Source organism: Sapajus apella, unplaced genomic scaffold (genome assembly GCF_009761245.1).
Source record: "Sapajus apella isolate SASKATOON/1434 unplaced genomic scaffold, GSC_monkey_1.0 scaffold27, whole genome shotgun sequence".
Taxonomy (NCBI): Eukaryota; Metazoa; Chordata; class Mammalia; order Primates; family Cebidae; genus Sapajus; species Sapajus apella.
This window is the reverse complement of record NW_022436967.1, coordinates 11,264,845-11,290,487: the sequence shown is the minus strand read 5'-3', so window position 1 is coordinate 11,290,487 and position 25,643 is coordinate 11,264,845. Positions and strand designations below refer to the sequence as shown.

Here is a 25,643-nt window from a genome sequence, read left to right as displayed (position 1 = left end):
GAATCTATGATGATTGTATGTATACTTGTACACATATGTATTTATCTGACATATTTCCAAATGTCAATATGTAATTACAGCTGATTCATTATAAATAGAGGCAAGCTTGATTATTATATTATGGTAGGGTCATGACCTACCAACTTATTTTAAAACATAAATTTCTCTTTTTATATAGCAATGAGGGCATTATATTGATTTTTAAGGTAGGAAAGGAGGTCATTGTCTTTGAATTTTATTTCTGGATAGTAAAGGGAATATTGTAAAATATTTATTATATACAGAAGACTTGAGCCTGGTAGGGTTGAGAATCACCATGCTAGATAGCCTTCTTGCATTTTACTGGACAATGAAACTCTGAGAATGTATTTTCTGGAATTTGCCTTCTCTCTCTTATTTGAAAATCAAGACACATGCCCATCTCAAGTGTTCTGAAGATTGTTTTTTCTGTTTTCTCTAGTTTATTCACAACTTTTCCTTTCTTTAGGCAATGTGAAATGAGCTGGAGAAAGAGACGTGAAACCAGAATGCACAACTAGATGCTCTCTAGTTTCTTGCCTTATCTCTGCTTCTTTCCATTGCAAGAATAGATCTCAGCATTATTGCTTTGAATATAGCTTTAAACATCACTTTGAGTGTTTTTGACACTTTCTATAAGCTTTTCTTGGCTTACAAAATCTTCTGGATTTATCCTGTTATTCTTAAAGATTTATTCTATTCTTTAGTTTTATCACCTTCCAACTTTGTATGTGTACTTCTATTTAACACTGTTTCAACCTTCATTATGCAAATAATGCATAATTATTATAGAACATTAGAAAATATAAAGAAGCAAAAAGGAACATCACTGCTAAAATCACCATAGTTAACATTTTGGTGTCTCTCTTATGCTTTTTCACTGAGCAAAACATGCAGACGTAAATGTATGTTTAATCAAAGAACTGTCTTATTAGTATATTGTAAATGTAACCTTTTAAAGAACTGATCTCCTGGGTGTGGTGGCTCATGCTTGTAATCCCAGCACTTTGGGAGGCAGAGGTGGGTGAATCACTTGAGGCCAGTTGAAGACCAGCCAGGCCAACATGGTGAAACCCCATCTCTACTAAAAATACAAAAATTAGCTGGGCACCGTGGTATACGCCTGTAGTCCCAGCTACCTGGGAATCTGAGGCACAAGAATCACTTGAACCAGGGAGGCACAGGATTCAGTGAGCCAAGATCATGCCACTGCACTCCAACCTGGGTGACAAAGCAAGACTTATCAGAACTCTTCTCTTTTAGGAGTTCCATGTCATGAGTTTATCAGCTTTCATCTAAGCTTTTCCCAAACTCATTTGTCTAAAGATTAGAACAGTGAGGTTTTTTAAAATATCCTAGGGTACATCTTGAAGATGCTATTTTGGGGTATGGGAAGAAAATATTAGATATTTATATGTACTTTAAGTAAAATAGAAAAATAAATTTTACTGATATTCAATATATGAATTGGCATTGTCACCTATGCTTGGGTCAAATGTCAGTTACATATCACAAGACATTAAGGAATACTGAAAAAGTAGGAATTACACAGAATAGAAGAAATGACAAGCATCCTTCCTCAATAATATGTTATTGTTTATGTTTGTCCAATTCAGTGGATTTATAGATTCCTTTATCAGGTTTTAACTAAATCCTCAAAACATGGACAAAACTTTGAAAAAGATTCTGCCATAAAAACCAAATCAAGGATAATACCAATATCAAATGAACCACAAGAAAAAGACATAATTGATGCCATTTACTCCAAGAAATGCCATATTATTTCATCACTCACATTACCTTCAATGTAGAAGCAATGACAGTCTAATCAGACCTGAGACAAGAATACTATTTGAAATATAGATTCCTATATACTGCTCTTAAAAATGAACCTCACCCTAACAGTGCCTTGAGATAATAGCAAGTGATGGTGTGCAAACATCATAATTAGCAAGATATTTGAAAATATCATTTTTCATATGTTTAAATGTTCAATTTTGCTCTAATATCATCTAACATTCAAGTTTCCCTAACAACGCTATCTAAATAGCCTTTTGTTATTCCCAATCTTCATATATTGTTTTTTTTTCTTTACAGTTCTTTATTGCCACCAGACATAATTATTTGCTACCTATCTCCCTGATCCCTCTCTTAAGATGTAAGCTCCAAAAGCTGAGAAACAATATATAAACATTCCCTTTTCTCTGGGCCTCACTAGCATCTGCTGTGTTTTGACCTTTTTTTTTTTTTTTTGAGAGAGTCTCATTTTGTTGCTCAGGCTGGAGTGCAGTGACATGATCTTGGCTCACTGCAACCTCCACCTCCTGGGTTCAAGCAATTCTCCTGCCTCAGCCTCCCTATTAGCTGAGATTACAGGCACATGCCACCACACCTGGCTAATTTTGTCTTTTTAGTAGAGACAGGGTTTCACCATGTTGGCCAGGCTGGTCTTGAACTTCTGGCCTCAGGTGATCCGCTTACCTCAGCCTCCCAAAGTGCTGGGATTACAGGTATGAGCCACCATGCCTAGCCTTAACTTTTTAATAGTAGCTATTCTGACTGGTGTGAGATGATATTTCATTGTGGTTTTAATTTGCATTTCTCTGATTAAGTGATAGCATTTTTTCATATGTTTGTTGGCTACTGGTTATGTCTTCTTTCCAGAGGTGTCTATGCATGTTCATTACCCACTTTTTTTTTCCTTGTTGATTTAAGTTTCTTATAGATACTGGATATTAGACCTTTGTCATATGCATAGTTTGGAAATATTTTCTCCCGTTTTGTAGGTTGCCCATTAACTTTATTCATAGTTTTTTGTTGTTGTTGTTGTTGTTTGCTCTGCAGAAGCTCTTTAGTTTGATTAAGACCAACTTGACAATTTTTGTTTTTGTTGCTGTTGCTTTTGAGGACTAAGTCATAAATTATTTCCCATGGTTGATGTTCAGAAAGTTTCCTATACATTTTTTCTAGGATTCTTGTAGTTTAAGGTATTACATTTCAATCTTTAAAACATCTTGAGTTAATTTTTACATATGGTGAAAGGTAGGGTCCAGTTTCATTCTTCTACCTATGGCTAGCTAGTTATCCCAGCACCATTTATTGAATAGGGAGCCCTTTCCTCGTCGTTTATTTTTATTGACTGTTGAAGATCAGACAGCTGTAGATGTGTGGCTTTATTTCTGAGATCTGTATTCTGTTCCATTGGTCTGTGACTGTTTTTCTACCAGTTTTGGTTACTGTAGCCTTATAGTATAATTTGAAGTCAGGTAATGTGATGCCTCTGGATTTCTTTTTGCTTAGGATTGCTTTGGCATTTCAGGCTCTTTTTTGGTTCCATATGAAGTTTAGAATGGTGTTTTCTAGTTCTGTGAAAAATTATATTGGTCATTTGATAGCAATTGCATTGAATTGGTAGATTGTTTTGGGCAGTATGGTCATTTTAATGATATTGATGGTTTCAGTCCATTAGCATGGAATGTTTTTCCATTTTTTTTTGTCATATATGATTTCTTTCATCAATGTTTTGCAGTTCTCCTTGTAGAGATCTTACACCTCTTTGGTTAGAAATATTCTTAAGGGCCAGGCATGGTGGCTCACACCTGTAATCCCAACACTTTGGGAGGCCAAGGTGGATGGATAACCTGAGGTCAGGAGTTTGAGACCAGCCTGGCTAACATGATAAAACCCATCTCTACTAAACATACAAAAATTATCCAGGTGTGGTGGCATATCCCTATAGTCCCAGCTACTCGAAAGGCTGAGGCAGGAGAATTGCTTGAACCCAGGAGGTGGAGGTTGTAGTGAGCCGAGATCATGTCACTGCACTCTAGCCTGAGCAGCAGAATGAGACTCTGTCTCAAAAAAACAAACAAAAAAAATTCTTCAGCATTTTATATGTGTGTGTAGCTGTTATAAATGGGGCCAGATTCTTGATTTGGCACTCAGTTTAAAGGTTATTGGTAGGTAGAAATGCTACTGAATTTTGTACGTTGATTTTGTATCCTGAAACTTTACCAAAGTCATTTAGCAGTTCCAGGAGCCTTTTGACAGTCCTTAGGCATCTCTAGGTATAGAATCATTTCATCAGCAAAGAGAGATAGATTAACTTATTCTTTTCCCATCTGGATGCCTTTTATTTCTTTCTCTTGCCTAATTCCTGTGGCTAGGACTTAGTACTGTGTTGAATGGGAGTGGTGAGAGAGGGCATCCATGTCTTTTTCCAGTTCTCAAGAGGAATGGTTTCAACTTTTGCCCATTCAGTATGGTGTTGGCTGTGGATTTGTTACAGATGGCTTATTTTGAGGTATATTCCTTCAATGTTTAGTTTGTCGAGGGTTTTCATCATGAAGTCTTGTTGGATTTTATCAAAAGCTTTTTTCATATCTATTGAGATGATAATATGATTTTTGTTTTTAATTCTGTTTGTATGATGAATGACATGTATTGATTTGCATCCTATCCTACTTGATTGTGGTGAATTAACTTTTTGATGTGCTGCTGGATTTGGTTTGCTATTATTGTCTTAGGGATTTTTGCATCTGTGTTCATCAGGGATATTGGACCATGGTTTTCTTTTTCATTGCGTTGTTGCCAGGTTTTGGTATTAGAGTGGTGCTGGCTTTGTTGAATGTGTTAGGGAAGAGTTCCTCCTCTCATTTTATTGGAAGTGTTTCAGTAGAGTTGGTACCAGCTCTTCATTGTACATCTGGTAGAATTTGGCTGTGAATGCATCTGGTCCAGAGCCTTTTTTGGTTGGTGGTTTTTTTAATCACTGATTCAGTTTTGGAACTTGATATTGTATGTTCATGTTTCAGCATCTTCCTAATTTAATCATTGGAGGTTTTGTGTTTCCAGGAATTTATCCATTTCCTCCAGATTTTCTGGTTTGTATGCATAGATGTGTTATAATAGTCTCTGAGACTTTTTTGTTTTTCTGTGGGGTTGGTTGTTGTATCATCGCCTTTGTCATTTCTGATTGTGCTTATTTGAATCTTTTGCCTTTATTTCTTTTGTCATCTAGCTAGCTAGATGACAAACAAAATATTTATTTTATTCTTCCTAAGAATCAACTTTTGGTTTTGTTGATTCTTTGAATTGAGTTTTAAGTCTTAATTCCACTCATTTCTTCTCTGATTTTAGTTATTTTCTTCTCCTAGCTTTGGCATTAGTTCTTGTTTTCCCAATTCCTCTAAGTATGATGTTAGATCATTAATTTGAGATCTCCCTAACTTTTTGAGAGAGATTTTTTAGTGCAATAAACTTGTCTCTTAACACTGCTTTTGCTGCATTCTAAAGATTTTAGTATGTTATGTTTCTTTTTTCATTTATTTCAAGGAATGTTTTGATTTCTGCCTTAATTTCATTGTTTACCCAAAAGTCATTTAGAAGCAAATTATTTGTTTTTGTTTGTTTTTTAGGAAAACAGAGTCTCACTCTGTTTCCCAAGCTGGAGTACAGTGACACAATCTTGGCTCACGGCAACTTCTGTTTCCCAGGTTCAAGAAATTCTCATGCCTCAGCCTCCTGAGTAGCTGAGACAATAGACATGTGCCACTACACCCAGCTAATATTTTGTATTTTAGTAGAGACGGAATTTCACCATGTTGCCCACTCTGGTCTCAAATTAAGCTCAGGCAGTCTACCCGCCTCAGCCTTCCAAAGTGCTAGGATTATGGATGTGAGCCACCGTGACTGGCCCAAATTGTTTAATTTTCATATAATTTGTGATTTTGAGAGATCTTCTTGATATCGACTTCTCCTTTTATTCTGTCGTGGTCTGAGAGTATGGTTGACATAATTTCAATTTTTTTATATTTATGGAGACTTGCTTTATGGCTTAGCATGTGGTCAATCTTGGAGTATGTTCCATGTGTAGAAGAGAATAATGCAATTCTCTAATTGGTGAGTGGAGTAGTCTGTAGATGTCTATAAGGTCCAATTGGTTAAGTGTGGAATTTAAGTTCAGAATTTCTTTGTTCATTTTCTGCCTTGATGGTCTAATGCTGTTGGTGGGGTATTCAAATCCCCCACTCTTGTTAGGGGACTGGCTAAGTCTTTTTGTAGGTGTAGAAGTACTCATTTTATAAATCTGAGTGGTCCAAATGTTGGATGTTATATACTTAGGATAGTTAGATCTTGTTGAATTATGTAATGCCTATCTTTGTCCTTTTTTATTTTTGCTGGTTTAAACTTTGTTATATCTCATATAAGAATAATGACACCCCTACTCTTTTTTGTTTTTTATTTACACAATCCTTTTCCAATGCTTTACTTTGAGCCTGTGGCTGTCATTACTTTTGAGATTGGTCTCTTGAAGAGAGCGGACAAATGCACCTTGTTTTTTATCCAACTTGGTTAGATGTTTACATTCAAGGTTAACATTGATATATGAGGTTTTGATCATATTTTGAATTTGTTAGCTGATTTCTTTGTAGTTTATATTGTGTGGTTGCTTTATAGGGACTGCTGGCTATGTTCTTAATAGTGTTTTTGTAGCAGCAGGTATTCTTCTTTCATTTCCATGTATAGAGCCCCCTTAAGGATCTCTTGTCACCTGGTTTGGTGGTAACCAAATTCCTTTAGCATTTGCTTGTTGGAAAAGGTTTTATATCTCCATGTATAAAGTTTAGTTTGGTGTGATAAGAAATTCTTGGTTTGAATTTTTCTTTAAGAATGCTGAAAATAGGCCCCCAATTTCTTCTGGCTTGTAATGTTTCTGCTGAGAAGGCTACTGTTAGCTTGATAGGTTTCCCTTTGTACATGATCTGACCTTTTCCTCTAGCTCTCTTTAAGATTTTTTCTTTAGTGTTGACCTTGGACATTCTGATTGACTATATACCTTGGTGATGTTCATTTTTTACAGTATCTCACAGGTGTTCTTTGGATTTATTGTATCTGGACAAAGATTAGGAAAATTTTTTTGAATTGTTTCCTCAAATATATTTTTTGGGTTGCTTATTTTTTCTCTCTCAGGAGTGCCAGTAACTTGTAGGTTTGGCTACTTTACATAATCTTCAGTTTCTCAAATACTTTTTTCATTTATGAAAATCATTTTTTTGTATATCTGCCTAACTGGATTAGTTTAAAAGATTATTTTTCAAGCTGTGCAATTCTTCCTTCTGCTTGGTCTAGTCAATTGATAATTTGTTAAATTGTATTTTGAAATTTCGTAAGTGAGCTTTTCAACTCCATAAGATCTCATTGATTTCTTTTGGAGGTGTTTATCTCTTCTTTCATTTCCCAGATTGCTTTAGAAGTGCATGTCTATTTTCAGCCTTCTTTTGGATCTTGTTGAGCTTCCTTGTAATTCATACTTTGAATTCTTTATTAGTCATTTCTGAGTTTCCATTTTGGCTAGGAACCATTGCTTGACAGCTAATATGATCCTTTGGTGGTGTTATTACATTCAAATTTTTTGTGGTGCCTGAGTTCTTGCCCTGTTCCTTCTCATCTGGGGCATTACTGCTTCCAATTTTTGTAGTCATTTTAATGTGGATAGGACTTTTTCCTTTTTCTTTCTTTCTATGTAACATTATTGGAGTTTTTTCCTTTCTCTTTCCCCCTCCTTCCTTGGGGGTATAACTGTAGACAATGTTGGGTAGGGGCTTTTGACTTTGCTTCTAAGCCCTATGCACATGTATCAGCAGGTTTTATATTGGGCTATGGGGCCTAACCTACAGGCCAATAGATGGCACATAGAGCTAAGTCAGCTGAGGCAAACACAGCTAGATAGATGCCTGACCCTTATTTACTGGGAGAAAGGATGGGCCAGGCTGATGATCCAGGTGAGCAGATGGTCTGAATACCTGGAAATCTGTCTAGGTGTAGAGCAGAGACAGCCCCACTTCACCACAATGTCTGCACAGGAAGAATGGGGCAGCTCAGGCTGCTGATCATGGCAAGTAGGTGCTCTGCCTGCCTGAATGTGAAGCTGAGAGGGTGCCCTCCACATAGATCTCTGCAAAGGAAGAGTGGGGTGACTCAATCTGCCAATGCTGGTGAGCAGGTTCTTTGAATGCCTGGAGATCTACCTATGTGTGGAACAGAGAGGGCCCCACTGCACCACAGTCTCTGCACAGAAAGGGTAGGGTGGCTCAGGCTGCTCACCTAGGTAAGTGGGTGCTCCAAATGCCTGGAGATCTCTTCAGTTTCTTTCATCAGTTTTTTAAACTTTTTGTCATACAGATCTTTCACCGCTTTGGTTAATTTTATTCCTAATGTTTTGTTTTGTTTATGAATGATGTTATTCTTTATTACTTTTTCAGGTAGTTCATTGTTAGCATATAGAAATGTGATTGATTTTTCTGTGTTGATTCTATATCCTGAAACTTTAGTGAATTATTAGTCTAATTGTTGGTCGCATATTTAGTATTTTCTGTATGTAAGATCATATCATCTGCAAACAGAGACAGTTTTAACATTTCCTTTTCAATTTGGATACTTTTCTTTTTCTTGCCTAATCACTCTGGCTAGAACTTAAAGTACTATATTGAATACAAGTGCAAGAGTGGATACCTTTGTCTTATTCCTGATCTCAGAGGAAAGCTTTCAACTTTTCTCCACTGAGTATGATGTTATCTATGAGCTTGTCACATATGGCCTTTATTATGTTATAGTACATTGCTGCTATACCTAATTTGTTGAGAGTTTTTATTATGTAAAGATAAATCCATCAAATGCTTTTTCAGCATTGAGATGCTCATATGGTTTTGTCCTTCGTTCTGTTAATGTGGTATATCATATTTACCAATTTGTGTATGGTTAGCCATCCTTGCATCCCAGACCATCTGCTCACCTGGATCATCAGCCTGGTCCATCCTTTCTCCCAGTAAATAAGGGTCAGCTGTATATATCTAGCTGTGTTTGCCTCAGTTGACTTAGCTCTACGTGCCATCTATTGGCCTGTAGGTTAGGCCTCATAGCCCAATATAAAACCTGCTGATACATGTGCATAGGGCTATAGAATAAAAGTCAAAAGCCCCTACCCATCACCACTTGATCGTGGTGAATGATCCTTTTATTGTGATGTTGAATTCAATTTGGTAGTATTTTATTGAGGATTTCTGCATATTTTTTCATTGGGATATTGGCCTGTAATTTTCTTTTCTTGTAGTATTTTGGCTTTGGTACCAGGGTAATGTTGGCCTTGTAAAATGAATTTAGTTGAATTTAGCTGTGAAATCATCAGATACTGGGCTTTTCTTTATTGGAAAGTTTCTGATTACTGATTCAATCTCCTTACTCATTGTTGGTCTGTTCAGATATTTATTCATGATTCAGACTTGGTAGATTACATCTTTCTAGAAATTTATCAGTTTCATCTATGTCACTCAATTTGTTGGTATATAATTGTTCATAATAATCTTCTATGACCTTTTGTATTACTGTAGTATTAGTGGTAATGTCACTTATAATTTTACTTATATGAGTCTCCTTTCTTTTTTCTTAGTATAGCTAGAGGTTTGTCAGTTTTATCTTCTTCTAATAAAATACCAACCAGCACTGGATCTGAAATAAACTCTTAGTTTCATTGATATTTTTCTATTATTTTTATAGTCTCTATTTCATTTATTTCTGCCATTGAAACCAGCTCAATTGACCCATAGAACTGATGTTTATTGTTTCACATGAATAAACCAAGAAATTGACCTTCTCAGTATTAAAACTTGAGAAACTTATATTTTTCATATCTGAGTTCCTGTCTCAGGAAACCAATCCTTGGGCCTCCCAGATAGTATCAAGGAACTGAAACTTACCAGATCACCACATCTGGACATTGAGACACTGACCCCTCACCTGTCACCTGTTGACCAAGTCCTTCTTGTTCTTCCATTATTCTTGCTTTCCCACACAGTTACATTTCTTTTCTGCTATATAAACTCCTAATTTTAGTGTGTGAAAGAGATTAAAGTTGAGACCGATCTGTTCTCCTCGACACAGCACCCAAAAAAGCCTTCTTCCCTGGCAATACTCATTGTCTTTGTGATTGGCTTTCTCTGCAATGAGCAGCAGGACCTAGACTAAACCCTTGGCATTTTGATAACACTAATTTTTATTATTTCCCTCCTTCTCCTAACTTTGGTCTTAGTTTGTTTTTTTTTTTCTAGTTCCTTGTGATATAAAATTAGGTTATTTGAGATCTTTCTTCTTTATATATATGCATTTATTGCTATAAACTCTCTTAAATGCTTTTACTGCATGTATAAGTTTTGGTATATTGTGTTCCCATTTTTATCCCAAGATTTCAATTTTCCTCTTCATTTCTTCTTGACGTATTGGTTGTTAGGAGCTTGTTGTTTAATTTCCACATATTTGTGAACTTTTTAATTATCTTCCTGTTCAAAATTGTTATAGCAATTTCTTTTTTTAATAAAGCTTCATCTACTCTAATAATTTTAGAACTTTTCTGTGATGTGTTGCTCCAGAAATTGAAGCCTAGAGTAGAGCTTTGGAGTCAGACAGAAAGCCCAATTTTAAGTCTTGGTTGGCTAATAATCCTCAGACAGTTTTTCTTTAAGAAAGGTTCTCATTCTGTCATCTATGCTGGAATGTGATTGTGTGATCGTAGTTCACTGCAGCCTCTACCTCTTCAGCTAAAGGGTCCCTGCTTCAGCCTCCTGAGTAGCTAGAACTACAGGCCCATGCCACTGTGCACAGCTAATTTATTTTTTAAATTTATTTTTGAAATTTTTTATAGAGATGCACTCTCCAAGACCCAGGCTTGGTCTTGAATTCCTGAACTCAAACAATCCTCCCATTTTGGCTTCCCAAAGTGCTGGAATTACAAGTATGAGCCACGGCACCTAGCCTAGTTTTTAAACTTTTTAAAGTTTCACTTTGTACATACTTGAAAAGGGTACTACTTGAGAACCTACATAATAAGCATAATTGATTTAATGACATACATATAAATTATTTCCCAGTGACTGGTTCATATAGTGAATGCTCAGTAAGTAGTAGTTGTTACCATCCCATGTTGAATACCCTAATAAAAATGGAGTCAGCTGTGAGTACTGAGAAGATTATTTCTTTGCCATTAAATATGCTTCTTAATTATCTTTGTGCAGTCACTTTATATTCAGCCTTGGGTTCACCAAGATTCTTTATTTTTTTCCCACAGGGTTAATGTTACTTATTTTACACATAAATATATTTCCCTCTATGTACCTATCTAATCTAACTTTATTGACTTTTGAGCCCTAGCCCAGTTAACTGAGATTATTTTCTTTTGAATCTTTATTTTTAAAATACTGATCCTGGTTATTCTCCAAACTGGCACTAGAGGTATCCTGTTCAGAACAGCAAGGCCAAAGCATTTGACAATTTGTAATCTAGTGAAAACAAGGCTATTGAAAAGCTAGCCTGCCATGCTCTAAAGAAGCTCTGTAGGATAATTCTGAATCTTAAGGGGTACACAATTATATGAGTTGGTCAATCCCTGGAGAATTCAGGTGGGGAGATTACTGGCCTCAAATATTTCTTCCAATCTCTCCCTCAGTTCTCTAGAAACTGCCTGGACTTGAAATGGATCCCTTTTCTAGCTAAATTTTAGCACCCATTCAAAATGGTTCCAGGCCATAAAGATAAGGGCACTTTAGATTCTTGTATCCTGTTCTCATTCTCATAAGTATGTGTACAAATCAGTGAGTGGACATATTTGTTGTTCTATCATACTTATTTGTAACAGCCTTAGCACCATAGGTGTTGTACATCAGGATTTGGGAATGAGCCTAAGCGTTACTAGCCCCTGACAAATAGTACTGAGCTCTGTTTTTCTACTAGTGAAGAGCCCTATATTCAACTGATAACACTTTCCTTCGTTTTTAGGTGTTCAAAGCTCTTTATTTGAAGTTTTTTTAAAAAATGGAATGGGGTACAATCGAGTTAACACTGTCTTTATTTTTCAATGGAGATACACATTTTAGAAAACTTTTTTCTCACAAGAAAAGATATGTTTTAGATAGTTCATAGAGCTAAATTTGTTAAAACTATGGCAGTTATTTAATAATAATACAATATAGGTTTATGTATTTATATGTCTCCTTCTATAGGTTTCTTCAGTTTTTGGCGTGGCAATTTGGCAAATGTTATTCGGTATTTTCCAACACAAGCTCTAAACTTTGCTTTTAAGGACAAATACAAGCAGCTATTCATGTCTGGAGTTAATAAAGAAAAACAGGTAATTATATATATTTTTTTAACTTTTTCCTTCCAATATAGAAATTTTCTATCCAATGTAAATTTCCTGTCCAATGTAAATATATTTCAGTGTCTCTAAAATTTTCTTTAAAATGGTTAGATTGTCTTAACTGTGATGTTTTATTTGGGGAGAAGGTGCTCAAGTGGTGAGAAAAAAGAAGTATGTTTTGTTACAAAAGTCATAAAGAATCTTTTGTCTCAAGGCAATATTTCTTTGAATAAATATTATACTTAATGTAATTTCATCTTGTCACTGTTCTGCACTGAGGAAACACAGCATTTTGTCTGCTTATTTTAAACACAGAAAGAAATCAACAAGTACGTTGTACCTACTACTGAGGTAATTTATATAAAGAAGTAAATTATTTTTTGATAATGATTTATTTAACTGAGATTAAAGTGTGTAGGAAGTCAAAATTGAGTGAAACTGGAAAATGATAAATTTAACCCAGAGAATTCTTTTTATTGCAAAGATACTGTTTGGTTATTGAAGTAATTACTCCCTTGGTTACAAAATCTCAATTTCAAAATTTCTTATATAAACTACATGCCATTTATTCTGATTTATATTTGTTTTGTAGTATCCAATACACTATACTACCTACATTACCCCCAAGATCTTCCCCTCACTCTTACAAAATCTCTCTTACCCCTCATCTTCTCTTTTTCTTCCTGTCTCTCCTCATCTCCCACTCCTGCCCCAGCCAACCAAGCTGTCTTAGGAGGTTTTTAAAAGCAAATGTTTGTGGAACATTTCTTTGTTGCTGCCTCCTTAAATTTCCTTTTATGCTCTGTATTCCCTTTCTTCATTGTTTTATTTATTTTTTTTTAATTATTATACTTTAAGTTCTGGGGTTTCATGTGCAGAATGTGCAGGTTTGTTACATAGGTATACATGTGCCATGGTGGTTTGCTGCTGCATCTTTCACCCTGTCACTTACATCAGGTATTTCTCCTAATGCTATCCTTCCCCTATCTCCCCACCCCCTGCTATCCCTCCCTTAGCCTCCCACCCCCCAGCAGGCCCCAGTGTGTGATGTTCCCCTCCCTGTGTCCATATGTTCTCATTGTTCAGCACCCACTTATGAGTGAGAACATGTGGTGTTTGGTTTTCTGTTCTTGTATCAGTTTGCTGAGAATGATGGTTTCGAGCTTCATCCATGTCCCTGCAAAGGACATGAACTCATCCTTTTTATGGCTGCATAGTATTCCATGGTGTATATGTGCCACATTTTCTTTATCCAGTCTATCACTGGTGGACATTTGGGTTGGTTCCACGTCTTTGTTATTGTGAACAGTGTTGCAATAAACATACGTGTGCATGTGTCTTTATAATAGATTTATAATCATTTTCTTAACAGTTTCTTATTGAATACTTTGCTCTGTCTTTTGGCCAGTGTGGAGAGGTGGGGTAAGGGGGCACAGGTAGAAAGGTAACTAGGAAAATTCCCTAGACTTAGAATTGGAAGGTTTAGATTTGGATCTTGGTTCTCTGTTTATTTAGCTACATGAGATTTTTTTTTTTACTTTTATTTTAGATCTGGGGGTGCATGTGAAGGTTTGCTGTATAGGTAAACTCATGTTACAGGGTTTTCTTGTACAGATTATTTCATCACTCAAGTATTAAGCCTAGTACCCAATAGTTATTTTTCCTGCATCTCTTCCTCCTGAAACCCTCCACCCTCAAACAGACCCGTGTCTTTTTGTTCTTTGTGTTCATAAGTTCTCATCATTTAGCTCCTACTTTTAAGTGAGAACATGCAGTATTTGGTTTTCTGTTCCTATGTTAGTTTGCTAAGGGTAATATCCTCCAGCTCTGTTCATATTCCCACAAAAGACATTATTTCATTCCTTTTTATGGCTGTATATTATTACATGTTGTATATGTACCACATTTTCTTCATCCAATCTGCCATTGATGGGCATGTAGGTTGATTCCATGTCTTTGCTATTGTGAATAGTGCTACAGTGATCACTTGCATGCATGTGTCTTTATACTAGAATGATTTATGTTACTCTGGGTATATATCCAGTAATGATACTTCTGTTTTTAGCTCTTTGAGGAATTGCTATACTGCTTTCCACAATGGTCCAACTAATTTACACTCCCAAGCACAGTCTATAAATGTTCCCTTTTCTCCACAACCTCACCAGAATCTGTTATTTTTTGACTTTTTAACAGTAGTCATCCTGACCATAAGATGGTATCACATTGTGGTTTTGATTTGCATTTTTCTAATGATGAGTAATATTGAGCTCATTTCATTTGGTTGTTGGCTACATGTATGTCTTTTTTTGAAAAGTATCTGTTCACATCCTTTGCCCATTTTTTAATGGGGTTGTTTTTCTGTTATAAATTTGTTTAAGTTCCTTATAGATGCTAGATATTAGACCTTTGTCAGTTTGCAAATATTTTCTCCCATTCTGTAGGCTGTCTATTTACTTGTTACTGTCTGTTTACTGTTAGTCTGTAAATAAACTGTTGACAGACTAACAGTAAACTGTTGACAGTTTGTTTTGCTGTGCAGAAGAAGCTCTTAAGTTTTACTAGATCCTATTTGTCAATTTTGGCTTTTGTTGCAATTGCTTTGGTTATCTTTTTCGTGAAATCTTTTCTCGTTCCTATGTCAAGGATGATATTGCCTGGATCATCTTCCAGGGTTTTTATAGTTTTAGGTTTTACATTTAAGTCCTTAATCCATCTTGATTGATTTTTATATGTGGTGTAAGGAAGAGGCACAGCTTTAATCTTCTGTATATGGTTAACCAGTTATCCCAGCACCATTTATTGAATAAGGAGTCCTTTTCTCACTGCTTGTTTTTGTAAGCTTTGTCAAAGATTAGATGACTGTAGGTGTGCAGTTTTATTTCTGGGCTCTCTATTCTGTGGCATTGGCCTATGTGCCCATTTTTGTCTTAGTACATACCATTTTGGTTACCTTAGCCCCATATTATAGTTTGAAGTTAGGTAACATCAGATGCCTCCAGCTGTGTTCTTTTTGCTTAGGATTGCCTTGGCTATTCGGGTTCTTTTTTGGTTCCATATGAAGTTTTAAACAGTTTTTTCTAGTTCTATGAAGAATGTCATTGGTAGCTTGATAGGAATAGCACTGAATCTGTAAATTGCTTTAGGAAATGTGGCCTTTTTTTTTTTTTTTTTTTTGAGATGGAGTCTCACTCTGTCATCCAGGTTGGAGTGCAGTGGCATTATCTTGGCTCACTGCAACCTCTGCCTCCTGGGTTCAAGCAATTCTCCTGCCTCAGCCTTCCAAGTAGCTGGGACTACAGGTGCATGCCACCACCATACCCAGCTAATTTTTTTGTATTTTAGTACAGATAGGATTTTAGGTTTTACCATGTTGTCCACCTGCCTCTGCCTCCAAAGTGCTAGGATTATAGGTGTGAGACATGGTGTCTCGCCTATTGTGGCCATTTTAATGATATTGATTCTTCCTACCCACGAGCATGGGATATTTTTACATTTGTTTGTGTCGTCTCTGATTTCTATGGGCAGTGTGTTGTAATTCTCATTACAGCTAGTGCTCGACTTATGACCACGGTTGGGACCGCGGACCGGTCGTAACACGATTTGGTCGTAAGTTGAGTAGGCTATATGTACAGTTGAAATGGTGCACGCGGAGATGGTAGTGCTGCCGGAAGCTGGTCCACACTGTTGTACGCCCAGCTGGGCGACGTTTGTGCTGCCAGACACGGAGCAGTTGTGGCTAGCAATTGTGGTCGTAAAGTCGAATGGTCATAAGTTGCACAGGTGGTAAGTCGATCAATACCTGTATAGAGATCTTTCACCTCCCTAATTAGCTGTATTCCTAGGTATTTCATTCTTTGTGACTGTATGAGATTTTAAAAGTTGGTTTACTTCTCTGATCCCTAGTTTCCTCATCTAAAAATTGGGCATAATAATACCTATCTCATAGTTTAATTGTGAGGTTTAGATGAGATTACATGTGAAGTGTGTAGCATAGTGCCTTGCTTTATGACAGGCATTCAGTAAAATGTTTCTGCCTCTTAAACTGACAGCTCTAATAATTGGAATTTCCCTTGACTCAGATTATTTGTTCCACAGTGTCGGGGTCTCCAAAACTATCGTCAGGTTCATTGAGTCACTAGAAGGATGTATAAAACTTAGCAAATCTGTTATTCTGTGGTTTATTAAAGCAAAGGTATTCAAATTAAAATCAAAGGGAAAAGGCACACAGGGAAGAGACCAAGAGAAACCAGGTGCAAGTTTATAATTGTCCTGTTCTGTTGAATCATATGGACAGAATACTAACTTCCCAAGATCCAAAGTAAGCTTACCCAATCCTTGGTGTCCAGGGTTTTTCTTTGGGATCAGTATCATAGACATGGAATGTGACTGACCTTAGCTACACAGTCTCTGGTCCCCTTCCAGAGAACAAACTCATGCAGCTTAGTACAAAACCCCAGGCTTAAACAAACAAGTGTTTATCATAAATCACAATATTAGCACAAACTCTCCCAAGTGAATCACTCATCTTAGTCCCTTATAGATCTTGAAACAGTCCTCTAAATTGGCTCCTGCCCTTTTCATTTGCAGTCAGATGAGCATCAGTTGCTCATCCAGCAACCCACCAGGAGGCGCATCTGCCTGTGACCCCAGAGACAAGCCTAAAGAGCTTGATCTCAAGAGACCTAAAACAACCCTGTTACTTGGTTCCAGCCCCTGTCAGCCATGGACCAAGTCATTACTGCCTTCCCAGGACTCACCCAGTCATCTAATGGAAGTGGTTCCAGAGATGGGAGGAAACCACATCCATCAGTACATCTAGTAACAGGCCTACCATCAATGAAACATGATGCAGACCCTCATCCTAGCACCAACTCACAGTCCATGGTTCTTGAGACAGTCCAATTCAGCCAGGATCTAGATAGGATATGTGCTTACTACAGTTTTTAGTAACAGGCCCACCAATTGCATTCTTCACTGTGGACTCAGCAGCAGCCACATGACTTGGATCCAACCCCATTTAACTGCCATCTTAACGGCAGTCCTATCAATCCAAAGACCTAAAAGGATAGGATTTTAACTTGCTGAAACCAGTTTTCTAAGACTACAAAAAAAGTTTGGTCTTTCAGATATGCAGACACCAACACAAGACTACATGGATAACAAGGACTCAATGCAACCAGGACACCACCAGAAGAAACTAATAAAGTTCCAATAACAGACCCCAAACAAATGGAAATATACAAATCACCTGTGAAATAATTCAAAATAATTACCTTGAAGAGTCTCAGTAAGGTGCAAGATAGCCAACTGAATTAAAGTAGGAAAACAAAACGATATGTGAACAAAATGGGAACTTTACTAAAGAGATTGAAACCATTTTTTAAAAAATCCTGGCACTGAAGAATATCATGACAAAACTGAAAAAGCTCAATAGAGAGCTTTAACAGCAGATGCAATCATGCAGAAGAAAGAATCAGCAAACTCAAAGATAGGTCATTTAAAATTAACTAATCAGAGAAAAAAATATAAAGACTGAAGAAAACATAAGGAACCTATGAGACACTGTCAGTTGTACAAATATGTGAATTATGGTAGTACAAGATGAAGAAGAAAAAGGGTAAGAAAGCTTATTTTTTAAAATATTGTCTGAAAATTTCCCAAACCTTTGTAAATTTATGGACATCCAGATTCAAGAAGCTCAGAGGACTCCAAGCAAGATCAATTTTGAAAAGAGCCAGATGCGGTGGCTCATTCCTGTTATCCCAGATACTGAGGAGGCTGGGATAACTCCTGTTATCCCAAATACTTGACATGGGATGATCACTTGAAGCCAGGAGTTTGAGACAAGCCTGGACAATATAGGTGCTCCTAAGGTAAATATACAGGTACTCCCAAATTACAGTGGGGTTACATCATGATAAACTCATCATAAGTGGAAAATATTGTAAGTCAAAAATGCATTTGATACCATAATAAACTGATTATATAGTCAAAAATTCTAAGTTGAATCATTAGAAGTCCAAATACTCCTTGAGTCATAATGGGATTATTTTTTTACAAACTCATGGTAAAGTTGAAAAATTGTAATTTGAACCAGTTGTATTGTCAACTGTGAAATAGCCTAATATTGTAAAGGTGATGTGTTAATCACTTTTAATTCTTTTTTTTCTCCACTTATTTATTTTATTGCATTTTAGGTTTTGGGGTACATGTGAAGAACATGCAAGATTGTTGCATAGGTACACACATGGCAGTGTGATTTGCTGGCTTCCTCCCCATCACCTACATCTGGCATCTCTCCCCTTGCTATCTCTCCACAACTCCCCACACCCCACTGTCCCTCCCCTATTTCCCCCCAACTGACCCCAGTGTGTAGTGCTCCCCTCCCTGTGTCCATGTGTTCTCATTGTTCAACACCCGCCTATGAGTGAGAACATGCAGTGTTTGATCTTCTGCTCTTCTGTCAGTTTGCTGAGAATGATGGTTTCCAGGTTCATCCATGTCCTTACAAAGGACACAAACTCATCGTTTTTTATGGCTGCATAATATTCCATGGTGTATATGTGCCACATTTTCCCTATCCAGTCTATCGCAGATGGGCATTTGGGTTGTTTCCAGCTCTTTGCTATTGTAAACAGTGCTGCAATGAACATTCGTGTGCATGTGTCCTTATAGTAGAACGATTTATAATCCTTTGGATATATACCCAGTGATGGGATTGCTGGGTCAAATGGAATTTCTATTTCTAGGTCCTTGAAGAATCACCACACTGTCTTCCACAGTGGTTGAACTAATTTACACTCCCACCAACAGTGTAAAAGTGTTCCTATTTCTCCACATCCTCTCCAGCATCTGTTGTCTCCAGATTTTTTAATGATCGCCATTCTAACTGGCATGAGATGGTACTTCAATGTAGTTTTGATTTGCATTTCTCTGATGACCTGTGATGATGAGCATTTTTTCATATGTTTGTTGGCCCCATGTATGTCTTCTTTTGTAAAGTATCTGTTCATATACTTTGCCCACTTTTGAATGGGCTTGTTTTTTTCTTGTAAATCTGTTTTAGTTCTTTGTAAATTCTGGATATCAGCCCTTTGTCAGATGGGTAAACTGCGAAAATTTTTTCCCATTCTGTTGGTTGCCGATTCACTCTAATGACTGTCTCTTTTGCTGTGCAGAAGCTGTGGAGTGTGATTAGGTCACATTTGTCTATTTTGGCTTTTGTTGTCAATGCTTTTGGTGTTTTGGTCATGAAGTCCTTGCCTACGCCTATGTCCTGAATGGTTTTGCCTAGATTTTCTTCTAGAGTTTTTATGGTGTTAGGTCTTATGTTTAAGTCTTTAATCCATCTGGAGTTAATTTTAGTGTAAGGTGTCAGGAAGGGGTCCAGTTTCTGGTTTATGCACATGGCTACCCAGTTTTCCCAACAGCATTTATTAAACAGAGGATCCTTTCCGCATTGCTTTTTTTGTCTGGCTTGTCAAAGATCAGATGGTTGAAGATTTGTTGTATTGCCTCCGAGACCTCTGTTCTCTTGCATTGGTCTATACCTCTGTTTGGTACCAGTACCATGCTGTTTTGATTACTGTAGCCTTGTAGTATAATTTGAAGTCTGGTAGTGTGATGCCTCCTGCTTTCTTCTTTTTGCTTACAATTGACTTGGCTATGTGGGCTCTCTTTTGGTTCCATATGAAGTTTAAGGTGGTTTTTTCCAGCTCTGTGAAGAAGGTCATTGGTAGCTTGATGGGAATAGAGTTGAATCTGTAAATTACTTTGGGCAGTATGGCCATTTTCATGATATTGATTCTTCCTAACCATAAACATGGAATGTTTCTCCATCTGTTTGTGTCCTCTCTTATTTCGTTGAGCAGTGGCTTGTAGTTCTCCTTGAAGAGGTCCTTTACATTCCTTGTTAGTTGTATTCCTAGGTATTTTATTATCTTTGTGGCAATTGTGAATGGCAGTTTGTTCTTGATTTGGCTCTCTTTAAGTCTGTTATTGGTGTATAGGAATGCATGTGATTTTTGCACGTTGATTTTGTATCCTGAGACTTTGCTGAAGTTGCTTATCGGTTTCAGGAGATTTTGGGCTGAGACGACGGGGTCTTCTAGATATACAATCATGTTGTCTGCAAATAGAGACAATTTGACTTCCTCCTTTCCTATTTGAGTACCCTTTATTTGTTTTTCTTGCCTGATTGCTCTGACTAGAACTTCTAGTACTATATTGAATAGGAGTGGTGAGAGAGGGCATCCTTGTCTAGTGCCAGATTTCAAAGGGAATGCTTCCAGTTTTTGCCCATTCAGTATGACATTGGCTGTTGGTTTGTCATAAATAGCTTTTATTATTTTGAGATACGGTCCATCAATACCTAGCTTATTGAGGGTTTCTAGCATTAAGGGCTGTTGAATTTTGTCAAAGGCCTTCTCTGCATCAATTGAGATAATCATGTGGTTTTTGTCTTTGGTTCTGTTTATGTGGTGAATTACGTTTATAGAGTTGCGTATGTTGAACCAGCCTCGAATCCCCGGCATGAAGCCTACTTGATCATGGTGGATAAGCTTTTTGATGTGCTGTTGCAGTCAGCTTGCCAGTATTTCATTGAAGATTTTTGCATCTATGTTCATCATGGATATTGGTCTGAAGTTTTCTTTTCTTGTTGAGGCTCTGCTGGGTTTTGGAATCAGGATGATGTTGGTCTCATAAAATGATTTGGGAAGAATTCCCTCTTTTTGTATTGTTTGGAATAGTTTCAGAAAGAATGGTACAAGCTCCTCTTTGTATGTCTGGTAGAATTCGGCTGTGAACCCATCTGGACCTGGGCTTTTTTTGGGTGGTAAGTTCTTAATTGCTGCCTCAACTTCAGACTTTGTTATGGGTCTGTTCAGGGTTTCAGCTTCTTCCTGGTTTAGGCTTGGGAGGAGGCAAGTGTCCAGCAATTTATCCATTTCTTCCAGGTTTACTAGTTTATGTGCATAGAGTTGTTTGTAATAATCTCGGATTATGGTTTGATTTTCTGTAAAATCTGTGGTTATATCCGCTTTATCGTTTTTTATTGCAACTATTTGGTTATTTTCTCTTTTCTTTTTTATTAATCTGGCTAGTAGTCTGTCTATTTTGTTGATCTTTTCAAAAAACCAGCTCCTGGATTTATTGATTTTCTGAAGGGTTTTTCATGTCTCTATCTCCTTCAGTTCTGCTCTGCTCTTAATTATTTCTTGTCTTCTGCTAGGTTTTGAGTTTTTTTTATTGTGCTCCTCTAGCTCTTTCAATTTTGATGATAAGGTCAATTTTTGATCTCTCCTTGCTTCTCATGTGGGCACTTATTGCTATATATTTTCCTCTAGAGACTGCTTTAAATGTGTCCTAGAGATTCTGGTATGTTGTGTCATCATTCTCGTTGGTTTCGAAGAACATCTTTATTTCTGTCTTCATTTCATTGTTTATCCAGTCAACATTCAAGAGCAAGTTGTTCAGTTGCCATTAAGCTGTGCGGCTCTGGGTTAGTTTTTGAATTCTGAGTTCTAACTTGATTGCACTGTGATCTGAGAGACTGTTTGTTATGATTTCCATTCTTTTGCATTTGCTGAGGAGTGATTTACTCCCAATTATGTGGTCAATTTTAGAGTAGGTGTGATGTGGTGCTGAGAAGAATGTATATTCTGTGGATTTGGGGTGGAGAGTTCTGTAAATGTCTATTAGGTTTGCTTGGTCCAGGTCTGAGTTCCAGTCCTGGATATCCTTGTTAATTTTCTGTCTCGTTGATCTGTCTAATGTTGACAATGGGGTGTTAAAGTCTCCCACTATAATTGTGTGGGAGCCTAAATCTCTTTGTAAGTCATTAAGACCTTACCTTATTTATCTGGGTGCTCCTGTATTGGGTGCACGTATATTTAGGATCGTTAGCTCTTCTTGTTGCATTGATCCTTTTAGCATTATGTAATGCCCTTCTTTGTGTCTTTTGATCTTTGTTGCTTTAAAGTCTAATTTATCAGAGATGAGAATTGCAACTTCTGCTTTTTTTTTTGCTCTCCATTTGCTTGGTAAATCTTCCACCATCCCTTTATTTTGAGCCTTTGTGTATCCTTGCATGTGAGATGGGTTTCCTGGATACAGCACACCGATGGGTTTTGGCTTTTTATCCAATTTGCCAGTTTGTGTCTTTTGATTAGGGCATTTAGTCCGTTTACATTTAAGGGTTAATATTGTTATGTGTGAATTTGATACTGCCATTTTGGTGCTAGCTGGCTGTTTTGCCCATCAGTTTATGCAGATTCTTTATTGTGTTGATTCTCTTTACCATTTGGCATGTTTCTGGAGTGGCTGCTACTGGTTGTTCCTTTATATGTGTAGAGCCTCTTTCAGGAGCTCTTGTAAAGCAGACCTGGTGGTGATGAAATCTCTGAATACTTGCTTGTTCACAAAGGATTTTATTTTTCCTTCACTTATGAAGCTTAGTTTGGCTGGATGTGAAATTCTGGGTTGAAAGTTCTTTTCTTTAAGGACGTTGAATATTGGCCCCCACTCTCTTCTGGCTTGTAGGGTTTCTGCTGAGAGATCTGCTGTGAGTCTGATTGGCTTCCCTTTGTGGGTAACCTGACCTTTCTCTCTAGCTGCCCTTAGCATTTTCTCCTTTATTTCAACCCTGGTGAATCTGACGATTGTGTGCCTTGGGGTTGCTCTTCTTGAGGAATATCTTTGTGGTGTTCTCTGTATTTCCTGGACTTGAGTATTGGCCTGTGTTGCTAGGTTGGGGATGTTTTCCTGGATAATATCCTGAAGAATATTTTCCAGCTTGGATTCTTTCTCTTCATCACATTCAGGTACACCTATCAAACGTAGATTAGGTCTTTTCACATAGTCCCATATTTCTTGAAGACTTTGTTCATTCCTTTTTAGCCTTTTTTCTCTAACCTTGCCTTCTCGTTTTATTTCATTGAGTTGATCTTCAACCTCTGATATCCTTTCTTCTGCTTGGTCAGTTAGACTGTTAAAACTTGTGCATGCTTCGCGAAGTTCTTGTATTGTGTTTTTCAGCTCCATCAATTCATTGATATTCCTCTCTAAGTTGTCTATTCTCATTAGCATTTCCTCAAATCTTTTTTCAAGGTTCTTAGTTTCTTTGCATTGGGTTAGAACATCTTGTTTTAGCTCACAGAAGCTTCTTATTAGCCACCTTCTAAAGCCTGATTCTGTCAATTCATCACACTCGTTCTCCATCAGGCCTTGTTCCCTTGCTGATGAGGAGTTGTGATCCCTTGTAGGAGAAGCAGCATTCTGGTTTCGGCTGTTTTAGGCCTTTTTGCACTGGTTTCTTCCCATCTTTGTGGATTTATCCACCTGTTGTCTTTGTAGTTGCTGACTTTCAGATTGGGTCTCTGACTGGACATCCAGTTTGTTGAGAATGAAATTATTTCTGTTTCTTAGGTTTCCTTCTAACAGTCTGGCCCCTCTGCTGTAGGACTGCTGAGGTCCACTCCAGGCCCTGCCTGCCTGGGGATCACCTGCAGCGGCTGCAGAACAATAAGGGTTGCTACCAGTTTCTTCTTCTGCTGTCTTTGTCCCAGAAGGATATCTGCCAAGTGTCAGTCTGAGCTCTCCTTTATGAGGTGACTCTTTGGGTATACAGGGGTCAGAGAGCTCCTTAAGGAGACAGTCTGTCCTTTATAGGAGCTCAAATCCTGAGCTGTGGGCTCCGTTGTTCATTCAGAGCTGCTCTGTGATTTCGTGTGCGGCAACCCACTGTGCCAGCTGAAACAGTGGTGCTGAGATTCATAGCACTTTCCTGCCCGGGAATCTTCTGGCCTGGCTCGCTGTCTCAGTCCACTTTTTAATCAGCTGAATGAGTGACTCTGCCTTCCTGGAGCTCCATTTGCCAGCTAAACGGGCACCCAGTCCCATGTATTTTGCATTGAGAACTGCCGTGCTGGGGCACCGGCAAAACAGCCGGGCTGGCCAAAAGAGTCGCGCTGGCAACCCATGGGGCTCTTCCACCTGGGAATCTCCTGGTCTGTGCGCAATGAAAATCCATCTGGAAATGCAGAGTCCACTCACTCTCTGCGCTTTCACTGGGAGCTGCAATCCTGAGCTGCTCCTAATTGGCCATCTTGGATCTTTCTCCCTCTTACCCCATTTTCAAAAAAAAAAAAAATTAAAACATATTAAAGATTTAAATCTAAGACCTGAAACTGCAAAACTAGTAGAATAAAATATTGGGGGAAAGCTCCATGACATTGGTCTGAGCAATGATTTTTTGGATATGACCCTAAAAGCACAAGTAACAAAAGCAAAAATTATAGACAGATGGGATTATATTAAACTAAAACGCTTCTGAACAGCAAAGGAAATAACAGAGTGATGAGACAACCGTGACTTGGGAGAATACATTTGCAAGCAAAATATTTGCCCCCCGCCAAAAAATACATCTGACCAAGGGGCTAATATACAAGCTGTATAGATAATTCAAAAACCTTAATAGCATGAAAACAAATGACTGGATTAGAAAATGGGCCAAAAACCTAAGGAGACATTTCTCAAAAGAAGACATACAAATGGACAACAGGTATATGAAAAAATGCTGAACCTTACTAATCAGGGAAATGCTAATTAAAACCACTTTGAATTATCACCTCACACCTGTTAGAATGACTATTATCAAAAAGATGAAAGATATGCAAAAGTAAGACCATAGAGAAAAGAGAACCCTTGTATACTGTTGGTGGTAATGTAAATTACTATAGACATTTTAGAAAATAATGTAAAGATAACCTAAAAAAACCCAAATCAGGGCCAGGTGCAGTGGATCATGCCTGTGATCCTAGTGCTTTGTGAGGCTGAGAGGACAGATCACGAGGTCAGGTGTTTGAGACCATCCTGGCCAACATGGTGAAACCCTATCTCGACTAAAAATACAAAAATTAGCCAGATGTGGTGGCGCATTCCTGTAATCCCAGCTACTAGAGAGACTGAGGCAGGAAATTGCTTGAACCCAGGAGGCAGAGGTTGCAGTAAGCCGAGATTGCACCACTGCACTCAAGCCTAGGCAATAGAGCAAGACTCCATCTCAAGAAAAAAAAAAAAATAGAACTTCCACAGTATTCAGCAATCCCACTACTGGGTTATATATCCAAAGGAATTGAAATCAGCATGATGAAGAGATGTTTGCACTGTCTTGTTTATTGCACCATTATTCACAATAGCTAAGATATGGAAGCAACCTAAGTGTCCATCAGCAGATGAATGGATAGAAAATGTATATATTCAGTGGAATATTATTCAGCCTTATAAAAGACAGAAATTCTGTCATTTGTGACATAGAATAACCAGCTAAGTGAAGTAAGCTAGGTGCAGAAAGACAAATACTGCTACTGACTTTTGCACATCCCACTTATATATGGAATTTTAAAATGTTGATATTATAGTAACAGAGTAGACTGGT

General features: G+C 37.5%; 1 protein-coding gene across 1 annotated transcript in view; it reads left to right on the top strand.

Annotated features, from left to right (window-relative positions):
- The window catches only part of SLC25A31 (solute carrier family 25 member 31), a 44,789-nt gene that overhangs the window by 2,974 nt on the left and 16,172 nt on the right, over positions 1-25,643 (top strand). Inside the window, 1 exon segment of the mRNA XM_032292247.1 lies at positions 12,069-12,196. Coding sequence (XP_032148138.1) covers positions 12,069-12,196 — 128 coding nt within the window.